The following is a 19,375-nucleotide window of genomic DNA, read 5'->3' on the forward strand; positions in this document are numbered from 1 at the left end:
CACATTACAGGAAAGTAGACGTACTAAATAAACTACAGCTCCCAGCAGCCCTTAGCGCCAAAGCATTCCGGCGCTAAGGGCTGCTGGGAGCTATAGTTTGAGTGCATCTTCTTCCCTGTAATGCGGTGCGTTGGGACACCGGCGCTAACAATAGTGACTGGCTGCTTGGCTGCTGTGCAAGTCTCTGGGAGAGCCACTGCCAAAGGGAGGACAGCAGCTTAGCTGCTTCCAGGAGGAGAAGCAGGAAAACCATTACCCGCCCCTCCCCAATTCGCACTACCTCTGGGCCCCATCCGCGGCACCCCCACACTCCCCCTCCACCACCCGCGATAGCTTCGGTCCCCCTCCCCCACCTGCAGCACCCCCGCTACCACCCCTCCTCCACCCGCGGCACCCCCACAACTGCTCCTCCCCCACCTGCGGTGACATCGGACCCCCACCCGCGGCACCATCGCACCCGCTACCCCCCCACTGCACCACCGCACCGGCCCCTCCCCCCTGTGGCACCCCTGGACCCCGTCTCCCATCCGAGTCTCCCCGCACCTGCCACTTCCCCAACCACAGCACCTACTAGGTGATTCAACTGGCCCTGCGTGTGCTGTTCACGCCATGGCAAGGGGCTGCGAACCCTTAACTATCGCACTCCCTTTGTCCGTGCAATATTTAACCACTCACACAATTATGATTGGAGGTAATACTCCATGTAATAAAAATATTGCACGCCCTAAGGGCGTGCAAGGGTTAAGGGGGCGTAGCCTCTGAGGACGGTGTGAAGAGTGCCCGTAGTGCGCGATGAATCATCTAGTTAATATTTAGGTGTACAATTACTAATTATTTGCTAAATGTAATAGTGGCTGGCATGTGCGAAAATATGGGCACCATATCAATCAGCAGTCGGTGGGTCTGATTTGGATTTGTACGCAAACCCAATGGTTTACTTACAAATCTGTTGTTTTGGGTTCTGAGCATTGGCAGATGCATATTCTCAGGATTGGTCCTGGGTCCTGCGTGAGGTCCCTTCCTACTTAAGTTTCTTATGTCCCAACTCCTTTGTCTTTCATAGTGGCTTTGTGGGATTTTCTAGACCAGTAGCTTATCAATTACCTATATGTGAAAACAAACTCCAAGGGGTTTATATAATCCGATTGTGTTTATGTCGAAACTTAAAAGGGCAATGCTGTGTTCTGCTATTAAAATCATTGCCGTTTTAAATTGAGTGCATAAAATCAATCTGAAGCACTGGGTTTTAGAATCCGACACTTATAGATGCGTCCTCATACATCTTTGCTGCAGTTGCGCAAAACAGCTTCTCTTAGCACGCCAGGTCCTGTGAGATTCTGCTATCTTCAGGCGTCTTATTTTCTGAAAATGTGTCTGAGTCGCAATGTGATGCGACTAGGAAGCATCAGGAGATTAGTTTGATATGTGACACTTGTATATCTATGTGCGACGTTGTTCACAAACATATTGTGACGGAACTGCAGCACTGCTGATGGCGATATATCTTAAATGTCTGGCTGTGTGTACGAGTGATCAGCTGACTGCCCGTACATTGTCTGCGGGGACTGACATCGCAGCTAGGTGGGTAAATTTAAATGCCTGCAGACTTAGGGCATCCTGACATATCGAGCGGCTGCTTGGAGATGTGTGTATGCTAACCTAATACACTTCCACTACATACTATGTTAATTCCGAATTCTCCATATCGTTTATCACTGGACAAAGCTTATGCCAGTCAAGAGTTGCATTTAACTGAAATTAAAAAAAAAATAGTTATCTTGAGTTACATTAAATATTATTAAGACACTGTGGGATTAAAGAGGACTAATACCTACATGTTACATCAAGTATTGGGTGGTTTTTAGTATACTTAACTAAAATATGTGTTACTTACTAGTAGTGTTCATATACTCTGGCTGGTCTTCCAGTGCATCCAGTCATCTGTTCTATAAATCTACACTAGAAAGGGCTACAGTCAATAAGTTGACCAATATTGGATGCCATGGTCCACAGGGTCTAAAGGTTGACATGTAAAAAGTAGACTACAAAAGCTAGATTACAATTTAGAAACAGTGTTATAGTGAGAGTAACAGTAAAACATTTTAATACACTTTTGTGTGAAGGATATAAAAAATGATGATAACACGGTGACAGAAATATAAAAATAGGTGTAGGGTAAAAATAAAACAAAAATGAAGATTTGTACGGCAATTTACAATACTTTTTCTCTTACGTCCTAGAGGATGCTGGGGACTCCGTAAGGACCATGGGGTATAGACTGGCTCCGCAGGAGACATGGGCACTCTAAAGACTTTAGATGGGTGTGCACTGGCTCCTCCCTCTATGCCCCTCCTCCAGACCTCAGTTAGATCCTGTGCCCAGAGGAGACTGGATGCACTGCAGGGGAGCTCTCCTGAGTTTCTCTGAAAAAGACTTTTGTTAGGTTTTTTATTTTCAGTGAGCACTGCTGGCAACAGGCTCCCTGCATCGTGGGACTGAGGGGAGAGAAGATACAGATAGGCTCTGCTTCTTAGGCTACTGGACACCATTAGCTCCAGAGGGTTGGAACGCAGGTCTCATCCTTGCTGTTCGTCCCGGAGCCGCGCCGCCGTCCTCCTCACAGAGCTGGAAGATAGAAGCCGGGTGAGTATAAGAAGAAAGAAGACTTCAAAGGCGGCAGAAGACTTCAGATCTTCACTGAGGTACCGCGCAGCGGTAACGCTGCGCGCCATTGCTCCCACATTCACACACACTGACTGCACGGTATGGGTGCAGGGCGCAGGGGGGGCGCCCTGGGGAGCAATAATAAACCTCAAGGGACACTGGCTGACATATATATACTGCGGAGGCATTATATTAAATAAACCCCCGCCAGTATAAAGAATTTGAGTGGGACCGAAGCCCGCCGTTGAGGGGGCGGAGCTTGATCCTCCAGCACTAACCAGCGCCATTTTCTCCACAGCATGCTGCAGAGAAGCTGCTCCCCGGACTCTCCCCTGCTGAATATATATATATATATATATATGTCTTTGTATAGAGTGCACTCACCAGACTGTTATTAGAGCCAGCAGGATTTTTATTCAGACATCAGGTAAACATCACACACCATGTCCATTATTTGTCATGTGGGGATACATAAGGATTACCCCACGTAAATGTAATGCTCCTACGACATGTGTAAACTTGACGGGCACAGATGCATAACGAGGGTTTCCTAGGTAACTACGTTGCTAGGCAGCGTACCCTGCATACATTGAAAGAATTTGTGATGACGCGGATGCCTCACGAGAGTATAGGCGTCGCGCGTGATGACGCACGTAACACATATGATGCATAGTGTCGCAGTGATTGGACACATGTGGGCACCACATGTCGGGATCACGTGGTTGCGTTTCAGGAGAGATGTGGTCGCTTCCGCTCCCGCCGGCGTGCGGTTCATACTGTCTGGCGGCACAGCGGGAATAAGTGAATATCCACTTCATTACTTGAATATACGGGATGGATAATACACGGATCATGTGGGGACATGAAGGGATCTGAATAGGTAGGATTGTTGTTATAATATGTTTGTATGTGTATGTCCATGTCATATATGTTCCATGTCTGTTTTTATTAGAATATAATTAAGGTGATGGCTATATATAGATAAGTCATGTTGGTGACCGTTAAACCTTGAAGAAGGTCCAGATAGGACCGAAACGTCGGTGTGTGATGTTTACCTGATGTCTGAATAAAAATCCTGCTGGCTCTAATAACAGTCTGGTGAGTGCACTCTATACAAAGACATATATGCTCATGGAAAAAGGTAGATGCCTGGCTCTAATGAACTTGAGTGACACCCCAGCAAATTTTATTTTACTGTGAGTGCAGACAACCCTGGTTGCTTTATATATATATATATATATATCCCAGTGTGTGTGGGGGTGTCGGTACGCGTGTCGGCATGTCTGAAGCGGAAGGCTCGTCTAAGGAGGAGGTAGAGCAGATGATTGTGGTGTCTCTGTCGGCACAGTCGACACCTGATTGGATGGATATGTGGAATGTTTTAAATGTAAATGTGTGTTTATTACATAAAAGATTGGACAAAGCAGAGTCCAGAGAAAAAGCAGGGAGTCAATCCATGGCTTTGACTGTGTCGCAAGGCCCTTCTGGGTCTCATAAACGTCCCCTGTCCCAGGTAGCAGACACTGATACCGACACGGATTCTGACTCCAGTGTCGACTACGATGATGCGAGGTTACACCCAAGGGTGGCCAAAAGTATTCATTACATGATTATTGCAATAAAAGATGTTTTGCATATCACAGAGGACCCCTCGGTGCCTGACACGAGGGTATGCATGTTTAAGGAGAAGAAATCTGAGGTAACCTTTCCCCCATCTCATGAGCTGAACGCTTTATTTGAAAAAGCTTGGGAAACTGCAGACAATAAACTGCATATTCCCAAGAGAATTCTTATGGCGTATCCTTTCCCCGCACAGGACAGGTTACGGTGGGAATCCTCGCCCAGGGTGGACAAGGCTTTGGCGCGCTTGTCCAAAAAGGTGGAGCTACAGTCTCCAGACACGGCAGCCCTCAAAGATCCTGCTGAACGCAGACAGGAGACTACCTTAAAATCAATTTATACACATACGGGGGCCTTGCTCAGACCGGCAGTAGCGTCTGCATGGGTATGTAACACAATAGCAGCATGGGCAGATAACTTGTCATCTGACATTGACACCCTAGATAAGGATAGCATTTTATTGACCTTTTGTCATATAAAAGATGCAGCGTTCTATATGAGAGACTCTGCGAGAGACGTTGGGCTGTTGGGTTCAAGAGCCAATGCCATGGCAATTTCTGCTAGGCGAGCCCTGTGGACCCGCCAATGGACGGGTGATGCCGATTCAAAGAGACATATGGAAACTTTGCCTTACAAGGGTGAGGTTTTATTTGGGGAGGGCCTCGCGGACCTGGTGCCCACAGCTACCGCGGGTAAATCTTTTTTGCCTTATGTTCCCCCACAGCAAAGGAAAACACCTCAATATCAGATGCAGTCCTTTCGGTCGCATAAGTCCAGAAGGGGCCGGGGCTCTTCCTTCCTCGCCAGAGGTAAGGGTAGAGGGAAAAGAATGCCTGTTACGTCTAGTTCCCAGGAACAGAAGTCCTCCCCGGCTTCTACAAAATCCACCGCATGACGCTGGGGCTCCGCTGCGGGAGTCCGCGCCGGTGGGGGCACATCTTCGACTCTTCAGCCAGATCTGGGTTCTGTCAGATGTGGATCCTTGGTCAATAGAAATTGTATCCCAAGGCTACAAACTGTAATTCGAAGAAGTGCCTCCTCGACGATTTTTCAAGTCTGCTTTGCCATCCTCTCCCCCAGAGAGGGAAATAGGTTTAGCTGCGATACAAAAGCTGTGTCAACAGCAAGTGATTATCAAGGTTCCCCTAGTGCAACAGGGGAAGGGGTACTATTCAACTCTATTTGTGGTCCCGAAACCGGATGGCTCGGTCAGACCCATTCTGAATCTAAAATCCCTAAACCTGTATCTAAAAAAGTTCATATTCAAGATGGAATCTCTCCAGGCAGTGATCTCCAGCCTGGAAGGCAGGGATTTTATGGTGTCACTAGACATAAAGGATGCATACCTTCATGTCCTCATTTATCCTCCTCATCAGGCGTACCTGAGATTCGCTGTACAGGACTGTCATTACCAGTTTCAGACGTTGCCGTTTGGGCTGTCCACGGCCCCGAGGATTTTCACCAAGGTAATGGCGGAAATGATGGCGCTCCTACGCAGGCAAGGAGTCACAATTATCCCATACTTGGACGATCTCCTGATAAAAGCGAGATCGAGAGATCAGTTGCTGAAAAGTGTGTCACTGCTGCAGCAACACGGCTGGATCATAAATCTGCCAAAATCACAGTTGATTCCAACGACTCGGCTATCATTTTTAGGCATGATTCTGGACACGGAAAAGAAGAGGGTTTTTCTCCCAACGGAAAAAGCCCAGGAACTCCAGAACATGGTCAGAGACCTGTTAAAGCCAAAAAGAGTGTCAGTTCATCAATGCACTCGAGTACTGGGAAACATGGTGGCGGCCTACGAGGCCATACCCTTCAGAAGGTTCCATGCGAGGACATATCAGTGGGACCTTCTGGACAAATGGTCGGGGTCCCATCTACAAATACATCAGAAAATAAGCCTGTCCCCCAGGGCCAGGGTGTCTCTCCTGTGGTGGCTGCAGAGTGCTCACCTTCTAGAGGGTCGCAGGTTCGGCATTCAAGACTGGGTTCTGGTGACCACGGACGCGAGCCTCTGAGGATGGGGAGCAGTCACACAAGGAAGAAATTTTCAGGGACTGTGGTCGAGCCAGGAGGCTTGTCTACACATCAACGTGTTGGAATTAAGGGCCATATACAACGGCCTACGACAAGCGGAGACTCTTCTTCGCGACCTACCTGTTCTGATTCAATCAGACAATGTCACAGCCGTGGCTCATGTAAACCGCCAAGGCGGGACAAGGAGCAGAGTGGCAATGGCGGAAGCCACCAGGATTCTTCGCTGGGCGGAAAATCACGTAAGCGCGCTGTCAGCGGTATTCATTCCGGGAGTGGACAACTGGGAAGCAGACTTCCTCAGCAGACACGATCTCCATCCAGGAGAGTGGGGACTTCATCAAGAAGTTTTTGCAGAGATAACAAGTCTTTGGGGACTTCCTCAAATAGACATGATGGCGTCACGCCTCAACAAGAAGCTTCGGAGGTATTGTGCCAGGTCAAGGGACCCTCAGGCAGTAGCGGTGGACGCCCTGGTGACACCATGGATGTTTCCATCGGTCTATGTCTTCCCTCCTCTTCCACTCATCTCAAAAATACTGAGAATCATAAGACGAAAAAGAGTCCAGACAATACTCATTGTTCTGGATTGGCCTCGGAGGGCCTGGTATTCAGATCTTCAGGAAATGCTCACAGAAGATCCGTGGCCTCTTCCTTCCAGGGAGGACCTGTTGCAGCAGGGGCCCTGCGTGTTCCAAGACTTACTGTGGTTACGTTTGACGGCATGGCGGTTGAACGCCAAATCCTAGCTAGGAAAGGTATTCCGGGGGAGGTCATCCCTACTCTGATAAAAGCTAGGAAGGAGGTGACGGCGAAACATTATCACCGTATCTGGAGAAAATATGTATCTTGGTGTGAAGCCAAGAATGCTCCTACGGAAGATTTTCACCTGGGCCGTTTTCTCCACTTTCTACAGACAGGAGTGGATATGGACCTAAAGTTAGGCTCTATTAAGGTACAGATTTCGGCCCTGTCAATATTCTTTCAGAAGGAATTGGCTTCTATCCCAGAAGTCCAGGGAGTGCTGCACATCATAGAAACATAGAAACATAGAATTTGACGGCAGATAAGAACCACTTGGCCCATCTAGTCTGCCCCCTTTTTTTCATATATCCTTTAGGTAATCTCAACCCTTTATGAACCTTAATTCTTTGTAAGGATATTCATATGCCTATCCCAAGCATGTTTAGATTGCTCTACAGTCTTAGCCTCTAGAGCAATATAAACATCCAGCCTCCTTTTGTGCCCCCAGTGGCACCATGGGACCTTAACGTGGTGTTACAGTTCCTTAAGTCACACTGGTTTGAACCTCTTCAAACAGTTGAGTTGAAATTTCTCACTTGGAAAGTGGTCATGTTGTTAGCCTTGGCGTCTGCAAGGCGGGTGTCTGAATTGGCGGCTTTGTCTCACAAAAGCCCTTATCTGATTTTCCATGTGGATAGAGCAGAGTTGAGGACTCGTCCTCAATTTCTGCCTAAGGTGGTTTCATCGTTTCATATGAACCAACCTATTGTGGTGCCTGTGGCTACGGGGGACTTGGAGGATTCCAAGTCTCTTGATGTAGTCGGGGCCTTAAAGGTTTATGTAGCCAGGACGGCTCGGGTTAGGAAAACAGAGGCACTGTTTGTCCTGTATGCAGCCAAAAAGGTTGTCGCCCCTGCTTCTAAGCAGATTATTGCCCGCTGGATCTGTAACACGATTCAGCAGGCTCATTCTACGGCTGGATTGCTGGTACCAAATTCGGTAAAGGCCCATTCCACTAGGAAGGTGGGCTCTTCTTGGGCGGCTGCCCGAGGTGTCTCGGCATTGCAACTTTGCCGAGCGGCTACTTGGTCGGGTTCAAACACTTTTGCTAAATTCTACAAGTTTGATACCTTGGCTGAGGAGGACCTCATGTTTGCTCAATCGGTGCTGCAGAGTCATCCGCACTCTCCTGCCCGGTCTGGAGTTTTGGTATAATCCCCATGGTCCTTACGGAGTCCCCAGCATCCTCTAGGACGTAAGAGAAAATAAGATTTTAAGCCTACCGGTAAATCTTTTTCTCCTAGTCCGTAGAGGATGCTGGGCGCCCGTCCCAGTGTGGACTAAATTCTGCAAGACTTGTATATAGTTATTGTTTACATAAGGGTTATGTTACAGTTTTGATCAGTCTCTGGCTGATGCTGTTTTGTTTCATACTGTTAACTGGTTCGTATGTTCCAAGTTGTACGGTGTGGATGGTGTGGGCTGGTATGTATCTTGCCCTTAGATTAACAAAAATCCTTTCCTCGTACTGTCCGTCTCCTCTGGGCACAGTTCTTTAACTGAGGTCTGGAGGAGGGGCATAGAGGGAGGAGATAGTGCACATCCATCTAAAGTCTTTAGAGTGCCCATGTCTCCTGCAGAGCCCGTCTATACCCCATGGTCTTTACGGAGTCCCCAGCATCCTCTACGTACTAGGAGAAAAAGATTTACCGGTAGGTTTAAAATCTTATTTTCCAGAGTTTACCTTTATATGACTTGTGCTCTTTATTTCTCATGTTTATGCCTTTCAGTTCTATGCACCGTGGTGTGGCCACTGTAAGAAACTTGAACCTGTATGGAACGAAGTTGGCATTGAGATGAGGAAAAGCGGTTCCCCAGTGAGAGTTGGGAAGATGGATGCAACAATTCATTCAAGTAAGCGCGGAGTAAATGCTAACTTTGTAGTTATTTTTCTTGCATTTACTTAATGATATTCCAAGCTACAAGATGCATTTTGCACTTCCTGCCTTTAATGGATGTTAGGGTTGTATTACCGTAACAGAAGAGTTATTTCTTCTGACACCTTTTTCTTCTGTGAAATCAGCAGTATAATACAGAGATGTTTGTTTCAGCAGTTTTCTGAAATACACATTGTTTTAGAGGCTTGCAGCAACAATGAAAGAATAAAAAGACATATCTCCATGCAGTACATATGCTAGGTTGTTTGGCTCAAACTATATTGCACCCATCATTAAATACAGTATTTACTCTTGACGTGTTTTTACAGTGTTTCATATTTTCAGATGTAACACACAATGGGGGTAATTCAGAGTTGATCGCAGCAGCAAATTTGTTAGCAGTTGGGGAAAACCATGTGCACTGGAGGTGTGGCAGATATAACATTTGCAGAGAGAGTTAGATTTGGGTGGGTTATTTTGTTTCTGTGCAGGGTAAATACTGGCTGCTTTATTTTTACACTGCAATTTAGAATTCAGTTTGAACACACCCCACCCAAATCTAACTCTCTCTGCACATGTTATATCTGCCCCCTGCAGTGCACATGGTTTTGCCCAACTGCTAACAAAATTGCTGCTGCGATCAACTCTGAATTATGCCCAATATCTTGTAAAATAAGTAAAAAGGAGTACCGTAGTGTGTGCAGGATAGAGGCAGTAAGTGTACGGTAATGTGTGCAGGGTTAGGGGTGGTAAGGGTACAGTAGTGTGTGCAGAGTTAGTGGTGATAAGGGTACAGTAATGTGTGCAGGGTTAGGGGTGATAAGGGTACAGTAGTGTGTGAATGGTTAAGGGTGATAAGGGTACAGTAGTGTGTGCAGAGTTAGTGGTGGTAAGGGTACAGTAGTGTGTGCAGGGTTAGGGGTGGTAAGGGTACAGTAGTTTGTGAAGGGTAAGGGTTGGTAAGGGAACAGCAGTGTGTGCAGTGCTAGGGATGGTAAGGGTACAGTAGTATGTGCAGGGTTAGGGGTGGTAAGGTTACAGTAGTGTGTGCAGGGTTAGGGATGGTAATTGTAAAGTAGTGTGTGCAGGGTTAGGGGTGGTAAGGGTACAGTAGAGTGTGAAGGGTTAGGGGTGGTAAGGGTACAGTAGTGTGTGCAGGGTTAGGGGTGGTAAGGGTAAAGTAGTGTACAGGGTTAGGGGTGGTAAGGGTATAGTAATGTGTGCAGCGTTAGGGGTGGTAAGTGTAAAGTAGTGTATTCAGGGTTAGGGGTGGTAAAGGTACAGTAGTGTATGCAGGGTTAGGGGTGGTAAGGGTAAAGTAGTGTATACAGGGTTAGGGATGGTAAGGGTATAGTTGTGTGTGCAGGGTTAGGGGTGGTACGGGTAAAGTAGTGTATTCAGGGTTAAGGATGGTAAGGGTAAAGTAGTGTGTGCAGGGTTAGGGGTGGTAAGGGTATAGTAGTGTGTGAAGGGTTAGTGGTGGTAAGGATACAATAGTGTGTGCTGGTTAGGGGTGGTAAGGGTAGAGTAGTGAGTGCTGGTTAGGGGTGGTAAGGATTCAATAGTGTGTGCAGGGTTAGGGATGCTAAGGGTATAGTAGTGTGCAGGGTTAGGGGTGGTACAGGTAAAGTAGTGTATTCAGGGTTAAGGGTGGTAAGGGTATAGTAGTGTGTGTAGGGTTAGGGATGTTAAGGGTACAGTAGTGTGTGCAGGTTGAGGACATGTTTTGACCAACATACAAGCCTGACAGCATTTTTGTGACCGCCGTACACTATAGAGAGCATTTTTCTGACCAACATACACTACAGAGACCATTTTTGGGAGTGCCATGTAATAGAGAGTCCATTTTTTAGACTGCCGTATAATACAGAGAGCATGTGAATGACCACTATACTGTATAATTGAGTAGTTTTAAGCCACACACTATTTCTCATACGTCCTAGAGGATGCTGGGGACTCCGTAAGGACCATGGGGTATAGACGGGATCCGCAGGAGACATGGGCACACTATAAGATTTTGAATGGGTGTGAACTGACTCCTCCCTCTATGCCCCTCCTCCAGACCTCAGTTAGATTCTGTGCACAGGAGTGACTGGACACACACTAGGGGAGCTCTACAGAGTTTCTCTAAAGACTTTAATGTTAGGTTTTTTATTTTTAGGGAGACCTGCTGGCTACAGGCTCCCTGCATCGTGGGACTGAGGGGAGAGAAGTCAGACCTACTTCTTCTTAGTTCAAGGGCTCTGCTTATTAGGCTACTAGACACCATTAGCTCCAGAGGCTTCGATCACTTGGTGCGCCTAGCTGCTTGTTCCCGGAGCCGTGCCGTCACCCCCCTCACAGAAGCCAGAAGAAAGAAGCTGCGTGAGTATTAGAAGAACAGAAGGCTTCAGATGGCAGAAGACTTCAGTAACGGAGGTACAGCGCAGCGGTAGCGCTGCGCTCCATACTCCCACACACCAACGGCACTCACTGGGTGCAGGGCGCTGGGGGGGAGCGCCCTGGGCAGCAGTTACTGAGGGTCCCTTTTACACTGGCAAGAAAGCATATTCGGTGCCCGGGCACCGTGTACGATACCCCCGCCAGTATAACGGCAGCGGTCGCGCTGCACGCCATTGCTCCCACACACCAGCGGTTTTACATGGGTGCAGGGCGCAGGGGGGGGGGCGCCCTGGACAGCAGTATATATATATTTCTCTTACGTCCTAGAGGATGCTGGGGACTCCGTAAGGACCATGGGGTATAGACGGGCTCCGCAGGAGACATGGGCACTATAAAGAACTTTTAGTATGGGTGTGCACTGGCTCCTCCCTCTATGCCCCTCCTCCAGACCTCAGTTAGATTTTGTGCCCAGAGGAGATAGGGTGCATTACAGGGGAGCTCTCCTGAGTTTCTCTGAAAAAGAATTTTCTTAGGTTTTTTATTTTCAGGGAGCACTGCTGGCAACAGGCTCCCTGCTTCGTGGGACTGAGGAGAGAGAAGCAGACCTACTTAAATGATAGGCTCTGCTTCTTAGGCTACTTGACACCATTAGCTCCAGAGGGAGTCGGAACGCAGGTCTCACCCCGCCGTTCGTCCCAGAGCCACGCCGCCGTCCTCCTCGCAGAGCCGGAAGATAGAAGCCGGGTGAGTATAAGAAGAAAAGAAAACTTCAAGGCGGCAGAAGGCTTCAGATCTTCACTTGGGTAAGCACGCATCGGTAACGCTGCGCGCCATTGCTCCCACACACTACACACACACTGAAGGCACTGATGGGTGCAGGACGCAGGGGGGGCACCCTGGGCAGCAATATAAACCTCTGTAATGGCAACAGGGTACATTAGGCTGCGGAGGCAGTAAATGAAAAAATCCCCCGCCATTTTTTGTATATTGGAGCGGGACCGAAGCCTGCCGCTGGAGGGGGCGGAGCTTGATCCCTCAGCACTAACCGCGCCATTTTCTCCACAGAACGCTGCAGAGAAGCTGGCTCCCTGGACTCTCCCCTGCTGAACACGGTGACAGGGCTGTAAAGAGGGGGGGGGGGCATTTGTAAGGCGCAGTGAGTGTATACACATTTATTATACATATAAAAAGCGCTATATCTGGGTTTTTATTCCAGTGTTAGTTGGCGCTGGGTGTGTGCTGGCATACTCTCTCTCTGTCTCTCCAAAGGGCCTTGTTGGGGAATTGTCCCCTTATAGATATATCCCTGTGTGTATGGGGGTGTCGGTATGTCTGAAGCGGAAGGCTCGTCCAAGGAGGAGGTGGAGCAGATGAGTGATGTGTCTCCGTCGGCAACGCCGACTCATGATTGGATGGACATGTGGCATATGTTAAATGCAAGTGTGACCTCATTACATAAGAGAATGGACAAAGCAGAGTCCAGGGAAAAAGCAGGGAGTTAATCCACGGATCGGACTGGGTCACAGGGCCCTTCTGGGTTTCAAAAACGTCCCTATCCCAAATAGCAGACACTGGTACCGACACGGATTCTGACTTCAGTGTCGACTACGATGATGCAAAATTACATCCAAGGGTGGCAAAAATTATTCAATATGGCAATATGATTATTGCAATAAAAGATATTTTGCATATCACTGATGACCCCTCTGTCCCTGACATGAGGGTGCGCATGTATAAGGAAAAGAAACCTGAGGTAACCTTTCCCCCATCCCATGAGCTTAACGAGTTATTTGAAAAGGCTTGGGAAACTCCAGATAAAAAGGGGTAACAATCGTAGAACAGAGTCCATAATTAGTTTAAACCAGGGAAGGGGTGGTCGTGATATCTGTACCAGGGGAGCCAGATGGAGTGGAATTTTTGTACTGTGTTTTGACGGAGACTTGTAATTTACTCCATATTTGCGACAAACCAGATTCTATTCGTAAGTGCTTGGCGATTGGGAGCTTCGGGGTTCTTCCAATTTCGCGCTATTTGATATTTGGCCGCGCAGGAGATAAAGAGGGTCAGGCTTTTTGAGTCTTTGGAAATGTAATCGGGTGGTGCGCAAAGGAAGAGGTTCGCGGGTGAAAGAGGAGCTGGCAAATCAATTAATCGGGAGAGTAGCCTGCGGACCATCGCCCAATACTGAACAATTACCGGGCAGGTCCACCAAACATGATAAAACGTGCCTATTTGACCGCAGTTCAGCCAGCAAAAGGTCAGAGGTGTCAGGATAGATCCTATGCAACCGATCTGGTACCAGATACCATCTTGTGTATGTTTTGTATGAATTTTTGCGGATGGCCACGCTGATGGAGTAGTGCGGATTGTGTCCCAACCTTCCTCCCCGAGGTGACACCCTAAATCCGCTTCCCACGCTAGCTCGTGTGGTTCGAGAGGGGGAGGTTCAGGGTTGAGGGTGGCTTTGTAGAGAAGAGAGATAGTGCCCCTATCAGTAGAGTTATAAATGCAGAGTCTCTCGAAAGGTGAGGGGACCGATAGGGGGAATGTTAAATGTAGAGAAGAAAGGAAGTGGCGGATTTGTAGATATTGATAAAATAGAGAGTGGGGTAGATCGTATGTAGTTTGTAAGTCGGAGAATGATTTAATGGAGTGCGTCCCTGTGAAATGGTGGATTCTAGTAACACCTGCCGAGATCCAAGGGCGGGCCATTCCTCGAGAGAGCCCCGGGGGAAATGCTGGGTTGCTCCAGATGGGAGTCAAAGGGGAGGGGTGGGTAGACAATTTTATCTTTTTGTTCAGGTTTCGCCAGTGTGTAAGTGTTAATTCTATTGTGGGTGAGATGCAGTGGTGTGGGGATCGTTGTTTTCCAGGGAGCCAAGGCAGGTATGAGATCGATGGGACTCCCGAGAGACCACTCTCCAGGTCAACCCATCTTTTAGTATGCTTTGGGGCATGCCAGGCAACCATTTGGCTCAACCTGGTCGCATCATAATAACGTTGAAGGATGGGAAGGCCCAGACCGCCGTTCCGAGAGTGTTTAGCTAAGATATCCCGCTGGATTCTAGGCTTTTTATGGCTCCAAATGAATTTGCACAAGGAAGATTGGAGAGTATTAAGAGTCTGGGAGGGGATCGGAATTGGAAGCGTCTGGAACAAGTACTGAAGTTTGGGGAGGGCATTCATTTTTATAGCGTTAATGCGCCCTACCCAAGAGAGAAAGTAAGATTCCCATTGGTGGATATCATTAAGGATAAGGATTGATGTGATGAGTGGGGGATAATTTGCCCTGTAAAGAGAACTGTAGGATTTAGTGATGGAGACCCCTAGATACCTGAGGGAGTGTCTGCGCCAGGAAAAGTTAAAATTCTTTTGTAATTGAGACTTAATTAGTTTGGGAATGTGTAAGGAGAGGGCTTCAGATTTTGTCTGGTTAATTTTGTATCCCGAGAGGTTGCCATATATGGATAGTTCTCGGAAGAGGTTCGGGAGGGAAATAGTCGGGTTCGTCAGAGTCAGAAGGATATCATCGGCGAAGAGGGAGATGGTGTATTGGATTTGGTTGACACAGACACTCCAGATATGTCAGGATTGGACCGAATGCGGTTTGTAAGGGGTTCAATGACAAGTGCGAAGATGAGGGGGGATAGTGGGCACCCCTGGCGGGTTCCTTTCGAAATTTTGAAAGGGTCAGATAGTAGGCCGTTGGTGTGGACCGATGCTGGTGGATTCTGGTATAAGGCCTTTATGGCCTGAAGAAATTTACCCTGAAGGCCAAAACGTTGTAAAGACTGCTGCATGAAGGGCCATGAAACCCTGTCGAAGGCCTTCTCTGCGTCCAGGGCAAGAGTCAGGGATGGGATCTTGTGAAGATTAATGTTGTGAATGATATCCACAACACTCCTTGTATTGTCAAGTGCCTGTTTGGAGGGGACGAAGCCCACCTGATCGGGATGTATGAGCGAGGGAAGAATAGGATTAAGTCTATTAGCCAGTACTTTGGCAAAGATTTTCAGATCAGAGTTCAGAAGTGATATGGGTCGGTAGTTAGAATGAAGCTGGGGATCTTTATTGGGTTTTGGAAGCACCGTAATGACAGCCGTAGTAATGTGAGGGTGGAAGGGAGACCCATCTAGAATAAGATTAAATACTGTCGTGAGGTGAGGTAGTAGTGCGGGTTGAAAAGTCTTATAATAAGACATTGGATAGCCATCCGGACCTGGGGCCTTAGATGGTTTCTTGCTCTTGATAGCGAGGCTTATTTCTTCGGGGGTAATAGGTCGATCTAGGTCCGAAGAGGTATTTGGGTAGATACGGGGCAGATCAGAGGACGTTAAGTAGTCAGAGGTCGTGTGGTGAGTCGGGTCCAAAGAGGGTAAGGTGTCGGGCAAGTTATAGAGTCGCTTATAAAAAGTCTGAAAAAGAGAGTTAATAGTCTTTGGGTTATATTGAAGAGAGCCATTCTCGTCTTTAATAGCCAGGATAGCAGTGCGCGCCTTCCGGGCTCTCAGTCTGCTGGCCAGTAGTGAATCGGCTTTGTTGCTTTTCTCATAGAATTTTTGTTTCAGCCAGCGGAGTGAGTGCTCAGTTTTTTCGGCTAGTGAAGCGTTTAATGTAGCACTGGTAGATGTGAGTTGTGAATACAGAGACCGTGAGGGTCGTTGTTTATGTAGGGTTTCTAAGGTGTCGACCTCAACTGTGAGGGACGATATTTTTTGCTTGCGATCCCTGTTCCTGTGTGACGCATAGCTAATAATGTGCCCCCTGATGACGGCTTTATGAGCTTCCCAGATTAATGGGGTGCAAGAAGAATGTGATTTTTAAGGAGAAATAGTCAGCGATGGCTAAATTGATTTTTTTTCCTGGAATTTAGGGATTTTGAGAAGTGTCTCATTTAATCGCCAATTGGGGCGAGTTGTCGGGTGTTAAGAATGTCAAAGGTGGCAGTAATGATGGAATGGTCTGACCAAGGGTTGGTAATAATAGAGGAGTCCGTTACGTGCTTGGAGGCCTGTGTGCCACAAAAAAAAAAGATCGATTCGAGAGTAGGATTGGTGTGGGATCGAGAAGAAGGTATAGTCTCTAGCAGTTGGGTTGAGGGCCCGCCATACATCGAAGAGGCCAGATTCATGGATATGTTTGTTTAAGGAACGTGAGGACGAGTCGCGCTGGGGGCGGGACTGACCAGAAGATTTATCCAGGTCGATTTCTGGAACGGTGTTGAAGTCCCCCCCTAATATTAAATAACCTTTTCTGACATTAGTCAGATCTGCGAATAAAGAATTGAAAAAAGAGGTTTGCCCGGAATTGGGGGTGTAAACAGTGGCAATCGTGCATTCTAATTGTCCGAGTGTGCCCGTTAGAATGATATATCGGCCGTCAGTGTCTGTGTGAGACGAGTGTAGCGTGAATGGGATTTTGGAATGAATCAAAACGGCCACTCCATTGTGTTTCGATTGGCTTGAGGAGTAAAAAGCCATTGGATAGCGCTTAGTAGCCAGGGTTGGATGTGACCGGGATTTAAAGTGAGTTTCTTGAAAGAACACTATTCCCGCTTTAAGAGCTTGAAGAGGGCGGAACAGGGACGAACGTTTCTGAGGGGTATTGAGACCCTTGGCGTTCAGGGACGCCAAGACCAGGGGCATCTTAAATATTGTTTAAAAGGGGCAAAGAAGAGGAAAGTAGGAGAGAAAGAGATAATAATAAAAAAAAAGGGGGGGGGGGGCGAGAGTGAGGGAGGGACCCCGACTCAACGGAGGAAAAAGAGGGAGGGAAAAGGAGGAGATAGGTACAGAAGGGAGGTGTCAGAAAGGGGAAAAAAAAAGAAGGGGGGGGGGGGGGAGTCTGTGCAGGGGTTCCTTACGACCAGCGAGAAGGAACAGGCACAGGAAGTAGGATCAAAGGATCCGAAGTGGAGGAGCGTCGGGTAGCGATCGTGCTCCCTCCACGCAGAGGAAAGGGTGGAGAGGCGGGTCGAGGCGCTAGAAAGCAATAGTGTGAGCTTGTGTGGTAAGTAAAGGTAGTGGGGGAACACGTCCCTCCAGTGGTGGTCTATGTGAAATTTTACAGTAGAGGCTGTGAGGCGTATGAACCAGTGTGTGAAGAACATTTAACAGGGGAGTGGTATACAGAACCAAACATTGATTGCAGTAATAGCAATACCGTGGTAATAGAAACAAAATTACTAGAAATTTTTAAACTAAACATCCTGGTGCCCGTACACAATTATAAAGTATGCATTAGCAGCCGATATGTGGTAGCAAGTGCCACGTGGGCAGACCTAATAAAATAGATATAGCCACGGGGCTTTGAGTGGTGGGGTTAGCAAGGTAGGCTGAGAAAAGTGAGGGCAAGTAATATACAGTAGGCATATGGAGCAACCAGGATGAGAAACTGAGATAGGTAAAATAGTCAACATGGGTACTAGAGCAGTTTAACGAGAAGAGTGTCCACGTAACCTCTGGAGTAAGAGTGGTCAGGGCGGACGGGAGTCAGAATTCTGCCCGATTGGCGGGTCTGAGTCCTCCAGGTGTGACAGGAAGTCTCTTCCTTCTCTCGGGTCTTTGATGACGATCGTTTTCTGTTGTAGTCGACCAAAAGTTTAAAGGGGAATCCCCAGCGGTAGCGGATCCCGCGTGTGCGGAGGTTAAATCCCTGAGTTCTCTTCTTTTAAGTATGGTAGAGGGGGCCAAATCTTGAAAGAACTGCAACTTAGAGTCTTCAAACATTATGTGTGGCTTGCCCCAGGTCGGGAGGAGAACCAACTCTTTGTCTTTGAAGCTGAGAAAGCGCATGATAACGTCCCTAGGGGGATCGCCATCACGAGGTCTAGGTCGGAGGGCCCTGTGAGCTCTTTCCAAGGGCAGATCCCGCGGGTTCGTACTTGGCACTAGGGAGGAGAACAGCCTCTGTAGGTATGCTTCGAGAGCCGCTGGAAGAATGGACTCTGGGATGTTGCGGATTCGGAGATTGTTTCTCCTCTCGCGATTTTCCAGATCCTCGTTTTTGGCACGCAGCTCCGATATATCCTGGATAAAGTGATCTATATCCCTAACAGTTTCTATGTGATCCTTTTGTAGAACATCTTGTCTGGATTCCAATTTAGAGGTTCTGGAAGACAGGGATGAGATGTCCGATCTAATTGAGGTGACCGCTCTGTCCAATTTGGATTCCAGCGATTCTTTGAAGTCCATTATGAGCGATAGCAAGGCCCTGATATCCTCTTTGGTCGATAGAACGGATGAGGAGGACGGGTCGTCTCTATCGGATGAGGATAGGCTAGGAGAGGGAGGTCCTGAGGGTAGGGAGGGCTTGTCGCTCTTGTCGGTTTTAGTGAAATGTTGGGTAATATCTGTACCCGCACGTCTTCTGGTATTCGGGTTGGATTTAGACATGGTTGTACCTCGGTAGATGAGTTTGAATGAGGGAGGATTAAACAATGCACTGGAGTAGGTTAATGAAGTAGAGCTTCCGAACAGCCGGAGAAAGAACCACTGGAGGGCTGAGTTATGGTGTGATCAGTGGAACATGAGGACTGGTAGCCGTCTCAAATAGTTGCAGGGTTCTCGAGCATTGCTGTGTGTGGGGATGCTCTCCGCCAGGTAGCTGGTGTGGAGCTGTAAAGCACGCACGGCTCTACCGGGTGTTGGAGGTCCAGATGTACGTGAGGTGGAGGTCAGGGAGCGTGGGCTGTCCGTCGCACTCACGGGAGCCTCCGATTAGCTGGAGAGGAAGCAACGGCCTCCAGGGGGCGGGTGTGCCTGGATCTGCTAGAGCTCTACTGGTGTTCCCCGTGCACCACCTGGGATCAGCTATAGGGGTTGGGGAGGCAGTAGAACATGTGGGAGACTGGGGTGGAAATAAAGGCCGGGGTGCAGACGTGGATCTGGGGCCAGAGTGCAATGCAACTCCTAATCCAGAGCAGTATGTGGCAAAGGCAGGGGGATTCTGGTGTCCCTGGTCTGCCTGGGTTGTCTGATGCAGCACCACTC

General features: G+C 48.1%; 1 protein-coding gene across 1 annotated transcript in view; it reads left to right on the forward strand.

Moving 5' to 3' along the window:
• Positions 1-19,375, forward strand: part of TMX3 (thioredoxin related transmembrane protein 3) — a 206,074-nt gene that overhangs the window by 55,536 nt on the left and 131,163 nt on the right. The window contains exon 4 of the mRNA XM_063923394.1: positions 8,856-8,979. Coding sequence (XP_063779464.1) covers positions 8,856-8,979 — 124 coding nt within the window. The remainder of the gene's footprint in view (positions 1-8,855; positions 8,980-19,375) is intronic.

The sequence above is a fragment of the Pseudophryne corroboree genome, chromosome 5 (genome assembly GCF_028390025.1).
Source record: "Pseudophryne corroboree isolate aPseCor3 chromosome 5, aPseCor3.hap2, whole genome shotgun sequence".
NCBI classification, from domain to species: Eukaryota; Metazoa; Chordata; class Amphibia; order Anura; family Myobatrachidae; genus Pseudophryne; species Pseudophryne corroboree.